Source organism: Diuraphis noxia, unplaced genomic scaffold (genome assembly GCF_037042655.1).
Source record: "Diuraphis noxia isolate RWA-SAM2 unplaced genomic scaffold, SU_Dnox_SAM2 contig0003, whole genome shotgun sequence".
NCBI classification, from domain to species: Eukaryota; Metazoa; Arthropoda; class Insecta; order Hemiptera; family Aphididae; genus Diuraphis; species Diuraphis noxia.
Window position 1 is genome coordinate 18167137 of NW_028301713.1, and position 17939 is coordinate 18185075.

The 17939-nt window shown below is 28.8% G+C and overlaps 4 protein-coding genes across 5 annotated transcripts; 3 read left to right on the forward strand and 1 right to left on the reverse strand.

The window, feature by feature from the left end:
* The first annotated feature begins 831 nt into the window (after positions 1-831).
* On the forward strand, positions 832-2436 carry LOC149056907 (uncharacterized). The gene is made up of 3 exons (XM_089224847.1): positions 832-946; positions 1846-2010; positions 2109-2436. Exons 1-3 carry the CDS (start codon positions 860-862, stop codon positions 2220-2222), a joined length of 366 nt encoding a protein of 121 aa, XP_089080973.1. The 5' UTR covers positions 832-859; the 3' UTR covers positions 2223-2436.
* A 1764-nt stretch (positions 2437-4200) lies between these two features.
* On the forward strand, positions 4201-6667 carry LOC107171660 (uncharacterized). Its single transcript, XM_089224593.1, has 2 exons — positions 4201-4369; positions 5930-6667. The coding sequence occupies exons 1-2, from the start codon at positions 4355-4357 to the stop codon at positions 6476-6478; spliced, it is 564 nt and encodes a 187-aa protein (XP_089080719.1). The 5' UTR covers positions 4201-4354; the 3' UTR covers positions 6479-6667.
* A 3348-nt stretch (positions 6668-10015) lies between these two features.
* LOC107162098 (galactosylceramide sulfotransferase-like) lies at positions 10016-12311 on the forward strand. 2 transcript variants are annotated; one of them, XM_015508830.2, is made up of 2 exons: positions 10016-10343; positions 11219-12311. In XM_015508830.2, the coding sequence occupies exons 1-2, from the start codon at positions 10234-10236 to the stop codon at positions 12258-12260; spliced, it is 1152 nt and encodes a 383-aa protein (XP_015364316.2). In that variant the 5' UTR covers positions 10016-10233; the 3' UTR covers positions 12261-12311. The 2 variants fall into 2 exon arrangements, with proteins under 2 accessions (XP_015364316.2, XP_015364315.2); XM_015508829.2 differs by having other exon boundaries at positions 10017-10343; positions 11210-12311.
* Positions 12257-17939, reverse strand: Prp3 (pre-mRNA processing factor 3). The gene is made up of 11 exons (XM_015508828.2): positions 17633-17939; positions 17289-17500; positions 17072-17230; positions 16618-16980; positions 16335-16495; positions 16176-16261; positions 14606-14748; positions 14304-14518; positions 14087-14233; positions 13911-14007; positions 12257-12536 (listed from the first exon to the last, which is right to left on the reverse strand). The coding sequence occupies exons 1-11, from the start codon at positions 17781-17783 to the stop codon at positions 12399-12401; spliced, it is 1872 nt and encodes a 623-aa protein (XP_015364314.1). The 5' UTR covers positions 17784-17939; the 3' UTR covers positions 12257-12398.

The following is a 17939-nucleotide window of genomic DNA, read 5'->3' on the forward strand; positions in this document are numbered from 1 at the left end:
ATTTTGTTGATCCGTACACAGGGGCACACTCCCAAAATATCGAGAGGTTATGGGATTCTGCAAAGTGGGGAAATAAAAAGCGCGTGGAACTATATAATAGGAATTTTTTGGAGTCCTATTTTTTGGCTAAATTTATGTGGATAACACGTCTCGGGAAACAAGATGCGATCAAGCTATTTTAAAAGATATTTCAGAGTTCTGGCCTCCTTTGTAATTTAACATATTTTTTTGTTAACACAAATAAATGCTTACATTACAAAAGTGTCGTTAGACATCTTGGTGACATTATAATAGGCCAATAGGGGGTCGCAAACTCAAAAAGGTTGAGAACCGCTGCTGTATAGTATATACTTAAGACAATTATTACAAACATAATATTATTTTTATGTTTACGTAAAATAGTTGGGGATATTTTAATTTTGAGATAGATCAGGACAGTGAAGCAAAATGTGCCGAGGCGACAAGTTTTGCACTTACAATATTGTCGCCGCACACACATGCAGGTGCTAGCAGTCGCGTGGTCGCCGAGTGATTCGGTGGTAGCATAGGCCACGATCGTGCGTGTGAAAGAAATTTTTAATTTTTTTTTCATGTTGAATGATCTGACACCCTAGCGTCCCTAGCTGTTCATAAAATTTTTAAATATTTATAATGTATTGTAACTATGGCAAAGAAATATCAAAATACATCAAATTATTATTACATCGCTGCAGGTGTGCATTGTAACATTCTGTTCATAAACTATTCAATTCAATATACTCCAGACATACCTACTAGACTATCACCAGTAGCCACTGCACATCAAGTTTAGGTATATCTAATTTATATTTCAAATATCTCATCTTTATAGGTGAATACTATGGCCGATTGGCATACACCAACACAGGTGGAAAGAGCACTAGCGATTATGTGGATGAAACTTGAAAAGTCTAATGTACCATTAAAGGTATCACAAATTTATAGTCCAAATTGATTATTTTATATTTATATTAATATACTTATAAATATATTAGATTACTGAACGTATAGACGGAGCTAGAACTCTTAATTCTTATTCAGAAGGAAAAAACTTTTTTTTTTAAATTTATTTATATAATCATATATGTGTACACACAAATAATACTCTAAGCATCTTAAATCCAATAAAATTAATTTGGCTGAATTATTTGACTTAAAACAAATTTATAATTACTAATATATGTTAATAATAAAACTATAAAAATATTAATGAATTTACAAAAAATGTAATGGGTCGTATAGTTAATAATATTGTCAATAAAACTCTACCAACCAAATTCACTAAAATTTAAAACAATATAAAAAGGAGAGTTAAAATTGAGTGCTTTTAATACATTTTAAATTGTCACAAAAAAATTAAATATCAAAAAATGAGAAGCTAGTTTTTTGTACTTGTAACATCAACATAAATACACAGGTACACGCCTTACATGATAAAGGTGTAGTTTTAATATGTTCTATTGACTTAATATTTTTGGAATTTTTATAATAATATTATGTTTGTTGACTAACTCAATCAACCACCTATATTATATATTATGATATAATTGATGTATAGCTATATTTTTAGTTTATAAGCACTACCTAGCCTGATTTTCTGCAGAAATATTTAAATATATTTATATATATATATATTTTTTTTTTTAATTTAGATACCTACCTACATAAATATACAAAATATTTGAACTAATTGATTTTTATTATTATTATTATTTATATAATAATAATAATAATAACATTCAAGATCCTGCACGTGTAGTTAAATTTTGCTCGGTGCTTATAAGTCCCCTTAAAATTCATAGACTATAATTGACACCTGTGATTTAGGATATATCAGAAGAAGATCTTATAAGTTACTTTGGCGATAAGAAACCAGTCGTACAAAAACTGCAGTACGAATTGTTTTTTAACTCAAATAAGTCATTTGATCCGAAATCAAAACAAGATAGTTGGAGAAGTAAAAAAGAAATATGCGACAACATTTACAAAGAGGTAAATAATATAAGAATATATTTACGATCTACATTTTCTAAGTACCTAACTAGTAAAAAATAAATTTGAATAATCATTGTCTTTTGGATCTATTATAGGAAGATAAACGCATAATGCCTGTTTTGACGTCCCATTTTATTGGTCATCGACTCAAAAATCTGAAAGGACGGTCGTTAAACAACTACATGTGTACAGAAGAAAATAACGAATAAACCATTTCAAAATATATTACATTTTAACTTTTAAGTACAAAAATGTTTTCTTATATTTTGCTGTTGGGCCTACGGAAAAACTTTCATTTAAGATACTAAAAAAGTTAATTTATTAGATATGTCCTTCTTTCTTTGAACATAACTGTACCCACTGATACATAATGTCTGAATATTTGATCCGACGTTTGCATTTCGAAGTTTCGAACAGATGTTAAACGAATAAAACTCTTTATATATAAATATCACGTATATATGTATGATATTATTGTGATTTCATGTCTCTAGGTACTGAAAATATACCCATATTATTTTTACAAAGGTTTATGAAATTTAAGATTGGATTTAAAACGACGTTTTGAGAGATAACATTTTACTGATTTACCTCGAAAAACAAGATCAGTAAATATTTTTAAAAATCTGAAAACTATGATATATTATGTATTATTTGGACGACCTCGTGTGGGGCTGTAAAAAATAGTCGACCTGCATAAATCAGGCTTGAAGGATACATCATCAGGCACCATGTTTGACATGCTTCCAATATAGGTACAAACAATATTATAAAACAAAGTCGTCGACAATTCACTACACAACAATATACGAACCCTATATATATTGCACGTAAGTATATATCAAAATATCCGTGATGTAATATATGTGTTCTATGGACGATCTGGATTATTGCACACAACAACCTTCGGAGAACAATGGAAAGTTTTTGTAAAAGAAAAATACCCTATAGGTATAAGAAATATCTATTATTTTATCATATTGAAAAAGAAGCGGGAACATATATATAGGTATATATATATAGACAGACCTGTCTTAAAGCTAATATAATTTATTTTTAAATACCAAATGAAGACTGGGAAAAAAGGAACTATCGCATAAGTCCGTAATTTGACTGGATTCGTTATAAAAGCTAAACACGAGTCTTGACATACATCTACAAAAATAAAAAACAAAGAAACAACATTTATTTATAATACATTCAATTTACAAATTATTTAAAATTTTTTGATAATATCGTTGGCCTATTTTGTATGCCAAACGTTCATTGATGGCCAATGAAATTATTATTATGATGTGCACTATGCGGTTATGCTATACAGTGAACTCGTATAATATAATAAAACCGATCAAACCTTAACTAATCATATTTTTGTCATCTATATGATGTACCTTGTACCTACTACCTATATAGTATATTACAATGCGGGGGACACAATTATAAAACATCTTATTAAACTATTTAAGTACACCTATTGGCTAATAATATGGAAGGTATATGCCATATGGTAACACGATCAAATGTAGTAGGTAAATTACGGATAATAGGTCAATGGGACAAATGGCATAAACACGACAAATCCACTACAGATTATTTTAGATATTTAAAGCAAATAATCCTTAAATGTATTCCCCGAGGACCGTCGTGGTCCATTGCATGGAGAGCAACAAACATGAGGAACATAGACATTATTATGGTCACTATAAGTAATAATGCAATAGCTATACATAATAATTAATAATAGTTATACCCAATAAAATATGTCCATCGTAGTTTGCTTGTCGTCAGCCCCTGCAGTTCTACAAGACTACGCATTGTCTTGAATCTAAATAAGTACATTGTTATTTGTTATTACATAAAAAATATTTGTATCATATATACATATTATAGGTACCTATATATTTTTTACTCTATAACTCGCGTTACAGTAGTCTTAAGGTCACTTTAAGAAATTGTTCATAATTTTGATTACACACGACAGCTATATATAATAAGATTATAATGTATAACAATCGACATTAATATTTTATATTAACAATAGAACCTTTTAACCCGAAAGCGATCGGCCTGTACTTGTAAAAGGAGGGGTGGCAATAATAGCACCTCGTTTCTGGGGCTTATGGGTGATATGATTTCCCACCGATTATTCTATATGGAAGTCGCGAGTATATATAAGGGCATAACCATTGACTACACACAGATTCAATATAATATTATCTGCCGGCTGAAGTTTGAAACACTATACATATCAACAACCAGTACATATTATACGCTTACGGCACGTGTCAAATTATACAACCATTTCGTTCCGTTTACTCTGATCACTGGACCACCATATACCATGCATCATTTTAAGGTAAGTTGAACAGTTGAACCTATGATACATTATAATAAATATATGCATGGTCATTACTTTTTTTCTTCAATAATAATGCAGTTAGGTATTCAAAATCTATTTGTTGAATTTTTGATTTAGGTATACTTTAAGACCATATTTCATAATTATTGAAATTTGTATACTACTTAAGAAGTACATTCTCTACCTGTGAAGATACTAACTTCTGTTTTTTTTTTCAAATGAGAATCCATATTTTTTACTGTAAATTATTTAGCGGATGTTTTTTTCTGCAAATGTTGACGTATTAAACTTACATTTTGAAAGATCAGTTATTGAGTTATTTAACTTTGTGTACTAAAGATAATGTGTAAAGAAGATTTTGTAAAAATAAATTGCAAAAATCGTCCAAGTAGCTATGATAAATATCAGATCCAATATTATATTTTTTGAATTCATTTTTAAGGACTATCAGTCCTTAATATAAACAAATTAATAACTAAAAAACTACTCTTTCGAATTTTTAATGAGATTATAAATATTTAAAAAAATAATATCCACTAAACAATTTACGGATAAGTAAAAGAAATAAGTAAAAAGCGGGTAAGTCGTGGATGTCGCTCTGCTGTACAGTAGGTTACTGTAATGGATGGGATTAAATTTGAATGCAATGATAGGTATCATTGTATACGAAAAACGATCCTGAACGGAGATGATTTGTCAGTCTAGGATATATTATATTTAAATATTGTCATATATTCTATTTTGAAACAAATATTTTATTTTTCAATTAAGACGCATTTTGCATAAGGCATGGTTAATCAATTAGTGTAGTTATCATGTAGTTATAATAATTCATAATACCTTATATTATCATAGATATACGAATACCTGGTTTGAGGATAAATCGTTATCATTACGCGATTTCATAAAATTTTTCCTATAATGATGCTTCGAGTTTTCTCTATAGCTATTTGAAGGAAAACTTATGGAAAACTTAGTGTTGTATTTTTAATCCTTAGTTATAAACGCAAAAAATTTTATGATTTTTCAACTTCAAAATTACTTGCAAATTTTCGCGTTTTCGACAGATTTCGTAAAATTTTGAACTGTAATCGCTTATTAAAAAAAATTGTGACTTATGATTTTTAATTTTTTTTAGCTACAATAAGAACAACTCATAAGGAACCGTGTATTAAATTTTCAAGTTTTTTTGGTATCGACTTGGTCGAAAACTGATTTTGCGTAAAAATTCCCGTTTTTCTGTCATTTTTTGTTTTTGTTTTTCTCGATTTTTTTGAAAACTGTTGAAAAATGTTTACTTTTGACCTCTATAATGCACCAAGGATCTTCAATTTTACATCGGAAACCACCCCCAAAGTTTGAAGTCGAAACATTATTTCGACTAGTTATGCTGTACAGAGACACAAAAAAAAACACACATCATTGTAAAATCAATACATTCATCACTTCGTTCAGAATCTAAAAAAAAAAAAAAACAACACACATCATTGTAAAATCAATACATTCATTACTTCGTTTAGAATCTAAAATATGAATTTGTTTTTGTGTCTTCGATAGGTATTGAAACTGCAGTTTTTCGTCATCGCGGTGGCGTCGTTAGTAATTATGACATCGGCGGCGGCGTACTTACCACCGAAACCTGTGGTCGTAATCGGCGGCCCGCTGCACTACATCAGCAGCCCGTACGATGGCGCCGTGGCCAGCACGTCGACAAACGTGTTCCGGACACCCGGCCACCCGGGACAGGTGTCTGCGTTCCACAAAACCGTCGAGACGCCGTACTCGTCCTCACACAAGGCGGACGTGCGATACACCAACGACGTGCAACTGCCGTATCATCACCCAGCAGCTATCCCGTACGGCCACGGCCCGGTCGCCGCCGTCCCGTACGGCTACGGACATGGTGCGGATGTCCCGTACGGCTACGGACATGGTGCTGATGTCCCGTACGGCCACGGACCGGTCGCCGTCCCGTACCACTACAGACATGGTCCGGATGTGCCGTACAGTCAAGGCCCGACCGCCAATACGGTTGTAACTCCATATTCAGTCTCACACGCCAGTTTCTCCGGACCGCACGGAACCCACTACTCGTACAGACGGTGATTTGGCCGATTCATCTTTATAGTAAATCGCGCGTGTGTTGTAATAACGATTACCTATAAACATATTATAATATAATATTATGACAATAATTTTATTATACCAATGTTATATCTATTATTTATATACATAAATTATTAAATTCTGTTCAATTTATTTGATAACCAATAATAAAATATATTTAAAAAATAATATTATAAGATTTAAAAACTGAGTTTCTTACAACAAACTATAATATAATATAGTCTATATCAGCGGTTCCCAAACTTTTTTCCTCGGTTCCCCTTTTTTGGACTAAATAATATTTAGTATTTATAATATTTACATATTATGTAGCCTGCACGGTAGGTCTACCTATGTGGCTATATAGCTTACTGTGAAGTATGGTAGCCAAGAACATGTGTATAATCTAATGGTGCAAGTTTCAAAACGATCGCACAATGTTTACATTTTAAATTAAGTTTTGAGCATAAAACACGATTAAACTCCAGCCGTCTTCTACTGCAGTATACTACGGGCTTCTTAAGTGTTAAATATAAAATAAAATTGCAGGTCATCTGATAGCCCACAACATGCCTACTCAAACTGTGAAGGTATATAAAGTCGATAGCGTTGTTCTACGATTTTTAATTAATTTATAAAAGTGAATTAACAATATGAAAAACGAAGTAATATAGAAATACAACAGTTATATAAAGAGCCAGACATAGTAGCAGTATTAAAAAATAGGAGAATGGCATGGACCGGTCATGTATGGAGATCAAAAAGTCTTATGAAAGCGGTTTTAAAATGGAAACCCCAGGGGAAAATACCACTTGGCAGGCCGAAACAAAGTTGGATTGACAAAGTGGAGAATAAATTATCAGAGATTTGCAGGAATACGAGATGGAGAAACAATAGCACAGGATAGAGACAGATGGAAGCAAGTTTGTGTTGCGGTAATGGGCCTTAACGGCCTTTAATAACCGAGAAAAAAATAAAAATAAAAGTGAATTTGCATAACTGCAAATGATAACACACGTGATCTATGAATATCCTCCGTCCGCTCAGAGGCTATATAAGGTCGTCTTTGTTTTTTATATGCATGAAGCATGAAACTATATACCGCATAATAGGTTCTACTGCTTATAATTTATAGATCACAACATTTGCAATTATCAACATTGAAAATTTCAAGCCAATTGTGTCGATGTACAAGTTTTAATGAATTTTTATATAAACGGGTACCGTCAAAATTCGCAATACCGAGGTAAAAGGTACCGTATAGATCTAGTCTTCATATATTTAATAATTTACAATTTGTAAAAATATTTACACACGAATAAATAATGATCTGCGGGGGGGGGGGGGAATATATATATAAAAAATTTCAATTTTCCCCTCCCATAAAGCTATGATTTTTGAAGTAAAACTATCTAGAGGTATGGATGGAGAAAAAAATCGTCACGAAGAATGAAACGCCACGAAAGAATGAAACGTCACAAAAAAATGAAACGGTGTATGAATAATGCGTGTGTATGACTGCGACAGAAATCGCTTGAATGGTTAAATGTTATATGTCCTAGTGTGATAGCGCGGCATTTATGATTTAAACCTTATGTTTAAAATTTAAATCTTATATTTAAATCTCACTTTTCACATATAATTTAACGGACCCAATACTTATTTTTTTATCCCCCCATTCAGAAAACATGTCTACGCCACTGCTCGATTCAAATGATCAGAGTTAATTTGGTGCAACGAAACGTGATGACTGATGAGTCACAAAATTCACCTATTATTTGAAATAAAGCACACACGCAAATATCATTCAATATTTCAATCACTGTAAAACCAGTAAATTATACATTCCTTGCTCTTTAAAAATCCAAAACACCTAGTGGTCTTGGACAATAATATCTTTGGCTGATGACAAAATTATAAATGATAAAATCGATCTTGACATAGGCGCCCGCAGGGGGGTGGCAAGCTGAGGCATTTTCCCTCCCTGACTTTTTCAAAATATTATTTTTAATTGAATGTTTTAAGATAAATTACTACATACGAGTACTATACAACAAATTTAAAGTTTAAAATTAAAATATAATATATTGTATATGAGTATAATAAAAAAGGTTATTATTTTAAAACACCTAGTAAAATCATAATATTTTTCCTCAAATCATAACATTGCCCCCTCCCTCCTAGAAAAATTTCTGCGGGCGCCTATGGATCTTGATTTACCCCATGAAGCAATAGATTCGTAAATCGATTTACAGAAAATTGTATAGACATATTGAACACACCGCACTGTAACCTGTAAGTCATAACTTTGGTTTCTTACATAATAGTTTTTGTCGTTTTCACAATTTTCGGTATAGGTAGGTTTATTGGTACCTGTATGATATATTATAGTAGGTAATTTTAATATTTTATAGTAGACGGTTGCTATATACTATTGTTGACTGGTTGTCTATATATGTATGTGTTATGTAAATTATCTTTAGCCGAATATGACTATAATATTGGAAAGTGTTTGAATTAAAAAAAAAATCAGAAAGTACAACATTTTAAAAAATGTTCCTATAGTTACCTAAAGATTTAAATATCTTATTGAATTGAACATCTTAATTAGATGAGTGGGTGGTAAAATATTTTTGAAAAAAATAGGGATTCACTATCGTACGTACCGCGTCCGCTCTTCAATTTCAAACACTGCATTCTACAGGTAGATCGTAGATGGTAGATTATTAGGCTTTATATAGACTTTTCACACTTTGCAGCCATACAACAAAGAAATAAACCATAACAAGCTGTTCAATATTTTTCCTCTGCGGAAAAATCTATCAATCATCCGTATGTTTTTAAACACAACAATGAAAATCTGCGTAAAATCGGCCAAAGACAATAAAACGTGTACCTAGTAAAAAACAAATTTATCGAATTTGGCGCCCATAGGTATATATATATATATATATATATTACAAATCAAACTCAATGGTTCGGTCTAAACATTTTATAACAATATTCGTTTGTATGACAATATACGTAACGTAATACAGGAAAACTGATAATATTGGATACTCACACCTATGTCCTATTGATTAGGTGCCATACTATTATAATATATAATTTATACCTACGTTATAAACTTATAAATGTTAGTATTATGTACTCCTGAGTCCTGATATAAGAAACAATGTTGATTTAAGATTTAAATATTAGATTAAGACAATATTATAATAATTTATAACCTGAAGGTATTGAAACAGTCAACTACTCGAATGGTCGAATGACTTGTAATTTTAATGTGTTTACAAAACATACACACATATAAATATAATAGATTACATAGTCTATATATTATTACATAATCAAGAGCACTTATGAAATATAAGTGTGTTGCGTGTAAGTGTGTACCTCCTAACTGTAAAAAGAATTATCTCTCGAAATTAAGATAGGTAATCGACTATGCGAGTAAAACAATGATTTGGGTGGATTTAGTGGTATAATAATATATTACCTATTGGATCACTTATATATGAATAATCGCGTAGCTTTCATATAATGATTGGTACCCACGTCACACTAATATACCTGCAGTTACCAGTTATAATTCAAATAGGCTAGTTATAATAACAATAGGCTATATAGTGGTAACCTATTGTGGCCATATAGGTATTAATATATATAGGTATATTAAATAATAAATTACCAACAATTCAGTATTTCCTGCATAATTAATTGAATATTGTATTTTTTTTTTTCCAATAAATAAAATGCGGCTTAATAAAGTAAAATATGTTTTCGTCTATATTGTAATAATTGTAATGACTCTAATCACATTTTTAATTAGTTTTGATATCATTTCAACTGGATTTGAACATAGGTATGTATATAAATTATATAGATTATAAATTTATAAATACTCAATTTAATATTTAAATCATGATAGCATATTTATTGTTGTCCATTAATCATTAATCCATATAACAAGACATTAACACGTAGGTACTTATAAGTACTATCGTGGATTACATTTTAGGTAATCAATATGGTATTATGTTTACCTATTGTATTTAGGTTTACACTGTTCTGCGCCGCGGAACTGCGGAAGTGATGCGAATGCAGTTACCGCGGTGTAGTAGATTCAAAACTGAAAAAAGGGTTAAATTATGTTAAATACAGATTCAGGGAAATTGTAAATAGGTTAGCACGGGGTTTTTTTAGAATTTGAGAATATAGAAATAGAGATATTAGGTAAATTAAATTCTATTTTTATTTAATTTAAATTTTTTTATAGTATAAACGCTAATAAAAATAATTTTAAAAGGCGTATGATGTCTAATAAAATTATATATAAATTTTACTGGTTATTTATATAAAAGTATTCTTATGAATGAATTCAAATATTTAAACTTTTTATTCAAATACTGTTTGAAAAAAATATTCCAATACGTATTCTAAATACAAACTACAAAGTGAAAGTATTTTTTAAATACTGGTTAAATTATTATTTTCATTTTAATGTTTGGTATATGAAAAATAAATATAGTTACTTACCTAATTAATTGAGGTTATTTTTTAGTCTAATATAGTAATGTAAAATAATCTGATACCTACTATAATAGTAATTTCCAAAATAATAGGTACTACAAAAATATACTACAGAATGTAGATTGGACAATAAAAATATGTTATTTAATATTTTTCTAAAATATGTATATTAACAAATTATTTAAAAACTGTTACAAGTTTTTACAGGACAAATACTGAATCAAAGTCACCACCACAACCTACAATAGTAACAGAGAATAAACGTATATTTTTTTTGAAAACACATAAATGTGCTAGCTCTACTGTTCAAAATATACTGATGCGTTTTGGCCATATGGAGCACCTTGATTTTTTGTTACCAAGTTTGAATAATTACATAGGAAATCCTATACATTTCAACACAAATATGATAAGTGATAATTACTCCACTGCGGATGGCAAGTATGACATGTTTATCCATCACACCAGATATTCCCAACAAATAAAATCTGTGATGAGGTCTGGTACAATTTACGTCACTATTCTTCGGGAACCCTCTACATTGTTTCAGTCAATGTACTCGTTTTATCATTTTGATAAAAAATATAAATTCAATTTAACTCAATTTATCTCCGATAAGCTTTCAAACATATCGTCTGCAAACCAAATAAAACGTTACAGTAACAAATTAGGAATAAATCAAATGAATTGGGACTTGGGAATGGATACAAATGATTTTGAAAACAATGATTTGATAAACAAACATATAAATATGGTAGAAAGAGATTTTGACTTTGTAATGATATTTGAATATTTAGATGCATCTCTTGTTTTATTTGCACATTTCATGCAATGGCCATTAGAGCAAATGGCTTACTTACCACTAAACAGCAGAAATGATACATATAAACAAATATTATCAAATGATGAAATTGATCGGTTAAAACAAGTCAATAAAGCTGATAATATGTTATACACCCGGTTTATCCAAAAATTTAAAGAAATGATAAACGAATATGGAATAGAAAAGCTAAAAAAAGGAATTAAAAGTTTAATGGCCATAAATCAAGAAGTCTTCGAAATGTGTGTACAATCGATGGCAAATAAAGGTTATGCTAAAACAATGTCATACAAATTAAAAGCAAATACAAAAACAAGGTGCAAGTATATTGCAATGAACGAATTGAAATATACATCACATCTAAGGGAAATACAATATGAGAGGCAGAAGAAATATAAAGCACTGGATAAATTAATGAATAATAATTAAATATTATAAATTATATTATCAAATAAAATAAAAACATTGATGAATTACAAATACATTTTTTTATAAATAAGATAACACATACTTTAACTGAGTGTAAAAACTCAATAATGATTGAATGCATTTATTCTTACATTAATTTTAATCCATTATCAAATCACTATAAGCTAGATCCCAATAATGTTCCACTCCATGTTTTTTTAATTGTTCACGAGCCAACTTTTCTGAAGCACATACTTTAAACTTTATTTCTCCAAAATTACGTTGCTTTGACATACCCTGAAACGAAATCACAAAATATATAAGTAACTAGAAATTATGTTACACAATTTTTGAAATTATGAATTAATTTAAATTAGGTATAATACAAATTGTGAATAAATTAATATGTTTTTATCAATCAGGCTATTGTTAATTTGCTTTCAGCATAGAACTTAGTCTTGCCTGATGAAAATAATTTAAAAAGAAAATTCATAGTAATGTCTTAAATAAAAAATAACTTGATGAAAAAGTAAACGTTTATTCTTTTAATCTTAAGATGATGTCAATGTACTATTTGTATTCACTCTATGGCATACGCTCAGCATTGACAAAAATCATTTATGCAGAATCATTTTTTCAACATTTTAAGTAGTATTAGAGTGAGTAAAATCACCCAATTATAATAAAGATAAAGAATAATATTTTTGAGGGAATGACATATCAATATTACATTTTATTGTTATTTGATTTTGTAATTGACTTTCAAAATAAGCAAAAAAATGTTATAAATTTAAATGATATTTAAATTGTTTTGAGACAATACTTAGACAAATCAATATGTTATCCTATCAAAAATATTATTCTCTATCTTTGTTGTAATAGGTGATTTTACTCGCTCTAAGACTTCTTAAAATCATAGAAAAAATGATTCTGCGTAAATGAGTTTTGTCTATGTTGAGCGTTGGGCCAGAGAGAGAACACAAATAGTAAGCTGATATCTTCTTAATAATTGTTGAATCATGAATATATAGTTTAAAATAGTAGTTTAAGAGGACATTACACCCGCATGTGTTGTCTCCGTCTTATAAGTACGTAACATTGCAAAAACTGTTTCGCGCGGGAAAGAACCGAGAAGGCTACAGTCATCATATCTAAGAAACAAAACTCTCACCAAAGATAAAAAGGAATTTCGACTGTGCAACGTTATTTTTATTTTTTTGATATTAGAACTGAAAAAAAAGATATTCGATTTTTAAAAACGCAAAAATAATGAATTTTGAAACAATAAGAACTTTTTTTTCTATTTGTGATATCAAAAAATTGAAAATAACATTGCACAGTAAATGTTTTCCTTATTATATGGTGAAAATTTCGTTTCTTAGTTATAAGTTTATAACTGTAGCCTTCTCGGTTCTTTTCCACGCGAAACAGTTTTTGCAATGTTACGCACTTGTAAGACGGAGACAACACATGGGTGTAGCGTCCTCTTAATTAAATAGTTATTACATTTTATTCAATAGGTACAATTTTGTATTTACTATTTTAAAAATAATTAAATTTGTATAAATAATTAAATAAAATCCATGAACAAACAAATGTATAAATATATCTGCCAAGCAATATTTAATGGTAACTTTATAATAATTTTAAAATATGATTTTTTTTAATTACCTCCCATACTAAAGAACATTTATTGTTTGCTTTAGGTTCTGATTCATCTTTACATTTAATTACTTCATCATCCCATTTCATCCTGTGTAACATCAATCTAAAAATATGTATATAAATATTGTTTAATAATCTATCATTGGCATAATCTTACAAATAAATAAATATGATTTAGTTACCTCTTATATTTTTTCTGTTGTTTAGGACCCCCCTCCACAATAACAACATTACAGTCCTTGCATAGAATGACACAACCAGTCATGAATAGTTGTTTGCTATTTGTTTCAATTTTGTATTTTTTTGATGGATTACTTAAGTCTTTTATTCTAAAAAAATGAAGAAATACATTTAATTTACTGATAATTATTTCAATAACTCTAATTCTATCAAATTTACCTATATATAGCAATGTTAACACCTAATGTAGTATCTTCCTGCAACTTTCTTATTTTTTTATCACGTCTTTGTTCTGGATTCAATCGACGTGATGCATTAGCTTCTTCATGTGCTTTTTGACGTTTTGCCATTTGTGCCCTTACATGAGATTCCATTTTAGTTGGATCTTGAACTGCTTCTGTCCCCAATACTCTCATCAAATTTGAAATACGAAGCTAATAATCAAAATATTATAAAATAAATGAATCCTATCAAGATAAAAATAATACAGGGAATATGCTTTTTAGTTTATGATTTAATACCTTAGGTTCAGCTGGAGGTTCTAAACCAAGTCTAATTTTTTCTTGTTCTTCTTTCCAAGTTTCTCGACGGTTTTGACGTCGTAACTTCTTTCTTTCTTTTTTTGTTAAGAACACAGGCATAAAAACTGGTTTCAATGGATCAGCTGAAAAGATTTATTGTTTATAAATTTATTAAACAATGTTGTAATTACTGTGATTTAAAGAAAAAATATATTGAAAATTTAATTTTTTTAATCTTTAATTAATATTATGCTCACCAAACCTATTTATTAATTTAAATTTAAGTATATTTTGAATTAATTAATATAATTTAAGGAGTAAAAGCTTTTAATGAACTAAGCATATCAGCTGTTTATTTAAATTTTTGAATTATTATATAAAGATGATTCTAACTCCTAATATTTATAAATATGATTTTGATTTGAAGACAATGCAAATAATAAAAAGCACTTAAAATGTAAAGCTAGGCATTTTATAATATAATATATAAAAAATAAATATATATATATCTAAATATCAGAAAATTAACTGTCTGGTAAAGTATTAACAGTTTATATTTTTATGCATGGAAAAAATGACATATAAATGTTATGAACACTTTCATCGAAAGTATTTTACAAAATAATATCAACACATTGTATTTGAAAACTCTTATTGATTATGTACCTTACATATTATATAAAAGGAGAATATTATAATTAGGGCCTGGAATTGTATGCGTTTGCATATTTTTATTTATTAAATTAATAAATAGCTGGTAAGATACAAAGTTGAATCTTAACCTAATGTGTTGGTAAAATTAAATGTTGCATATTTTCGCATATTTGGGACATTTTTAATTTTTATGCATATTTTAGCATTTTTCTAAAATAAAATGTAAAATACCTATTAATACTAATGCTTAATGCTATGTCATATCATGTAAAACCTGTAGATGTGAAAAGAAAAAAATTGCCTGAAAATCGAAGTGCATTTTAATATGAAAATGTATCCAAGTCTTAAGTAGTTAACTGTAACTCTCCGTGTAATTTTGAAATATTATAAAAATATACTAAATTTGTTTTATTTGATTTTTGTTCATGAATTTTTATTTAGATGAGTGAATATTCAAAATGCAACATACTATTAAATATATCATATTAAATACAATTAAATTATATCAAATTGGCATTTAATAAATTTTAAACTAAATACATTTAATTAAAATGCATTTTCGTTCACATATTTTTGCATATTTTAATGAAAATCAGTATATATGCATGCATATTTCATAAATTTTTAGTGCAGATCATTACGGGTCCTAATTATAATCAATTGATTATTTAAGACAACATATTTTTAAAAATTTTAAAAAAGGTATAAAACAAAAGAAATTAATTGGTAAAGAAAATGTAAAAATAATGTTAACTTATTTCCATTAAGTGAAAATTTTGAAACAAGAATTATTCTATCTTTATCTAAAACAAAGACATTAGCCTTCAAATGCAAATCTTATTTATAATTATTAAAATTGCTTATGTTTTAAACATAAATTTAAATTTAGTGATATATTTTTATTTAATAGTCTTACTTGGTGGTCTCATTTGCAATGGATGTTCCACTAAGTGTGATATATTACTTCTTTTAAATTGAACTTCACCAGCCTCATTTAAATAACTACAATTTGAGAAATTTTATTTTATTATAGTTAAACAATTATGTAACAATATATTTACAATTCCAAACTTACGATGATCCATCTAAAATAACACTATCCCACCATTCAAAATCAGGACAATGTTCAGTTAATTGTTCTTCTTTTGGCACTAATAGTGCCATTTTCGTTACAGATGAAATACCAGTTTTACGAGCAATTTGTGAAATTTCATTTTGCAATTTTTCTAATTGGGCCTACATTACAAAATAAATATTATTAAATAAATATAGAAATTAAGTACTACAATAAAACATAACTAATTGATATGAACACAAAGATTAAATATGTGATAGTCAACATGAACATTTTAAAATACCTTCATTCTTAGACGATCAGCAATTTGTTGAAATTTTCCAGGTTCATGAAATTTTAAGGATCGTTTTGTACGGATATTTGTTTTTAATGTCAATCGTGGATCAAAAAACTTTAATTCAGAGGAATCGTCATTAGATTTCTCACTAAATGTTTGTTTAAATTCTTCTCGTTTTTTTGCTCTGATATTGGCTTTTAATGTAGGTATAACTTGTGTTAACTGAACTTCTTTACCAGTAATATCAATTGTACGTCCTTCGCTATCAAGAATTAGAGGAGTTGGTTTTTCAGCAGAAGAACTCAGAGTTTTTGGAACACTAGGAACTGTCTTTATAATACCAGTAGCTAACTTTTTTTGTATTTGAGCCTAAATATTTCAAAAATGTAATATTAATATGTATTATATTTTATAAACAATATTAAAATCCAAACATAATATTTTATAAACAAACTATAACCTGCAATTGAGCAATTTTTGCTTGTTTCTCAAAATCAGTTGTTATTTGTGGTTTTTTATCTTTGCCATTAGTACTTTTTTGAATACCAGCCGATGGTATGGATAGTGCTTTTTTACGTTCTTCAATCATTTTTTGAGCGTTTAACATCATGTCTTTAATCTATTAAAACATTAAAAATTATTGAACCACCAAAAACAATAAAAAAAAAGGCAGGTACCTGTCCCATGGAAAGTGCCTCTTCTTTGACTACGGTTGTATCATCCTCTTTTTTACGTTTAATATTATTTTCGTCATACTCAGTTTTAATACTACGCTTTGTAGTTACAGGCATATTATTGATCTTCATAGTCATTCCTTTAGCCAAGTCAAATGCCTTATCAGTTAAGGACAATGCTTTACCCGGATCCAACAGTGAGGACCGAAGTTTTTCTAGTAGAAGGTAATACAAAATTAGGTTTTGTTTTTAAGAAATACGAATGAAGAAAAAAATTATTGAATAATTAGTTAGCACTTAAGTAGTTACTAGTGAGTGTATGTTTAATTTATGGTTAAAGTATTTACCTGCGGTCTTAAATTTGTCGTAACCAGATGATAAGCAGTGCATTAGTGTGGTCACCAGAGAAGGTTCTCTAAAACCAAGAAATTTAGAGACAGTTTTCTCCAAATACGGCTTGATATCCTCAACTTCTTTTCTACTGATTGATAATGCCATATTATTTTTGTTGAAATATTATCGTACCTATGGTCTACCAATAAAATAGACAGAAAATAAATAATTCCCGGACACTCAGAGAATAATTAAAATCAAATACTGAATGTCTGAATAACAAAAAACGTTAGTAAACGTTATAAATTTATAATAAATAGT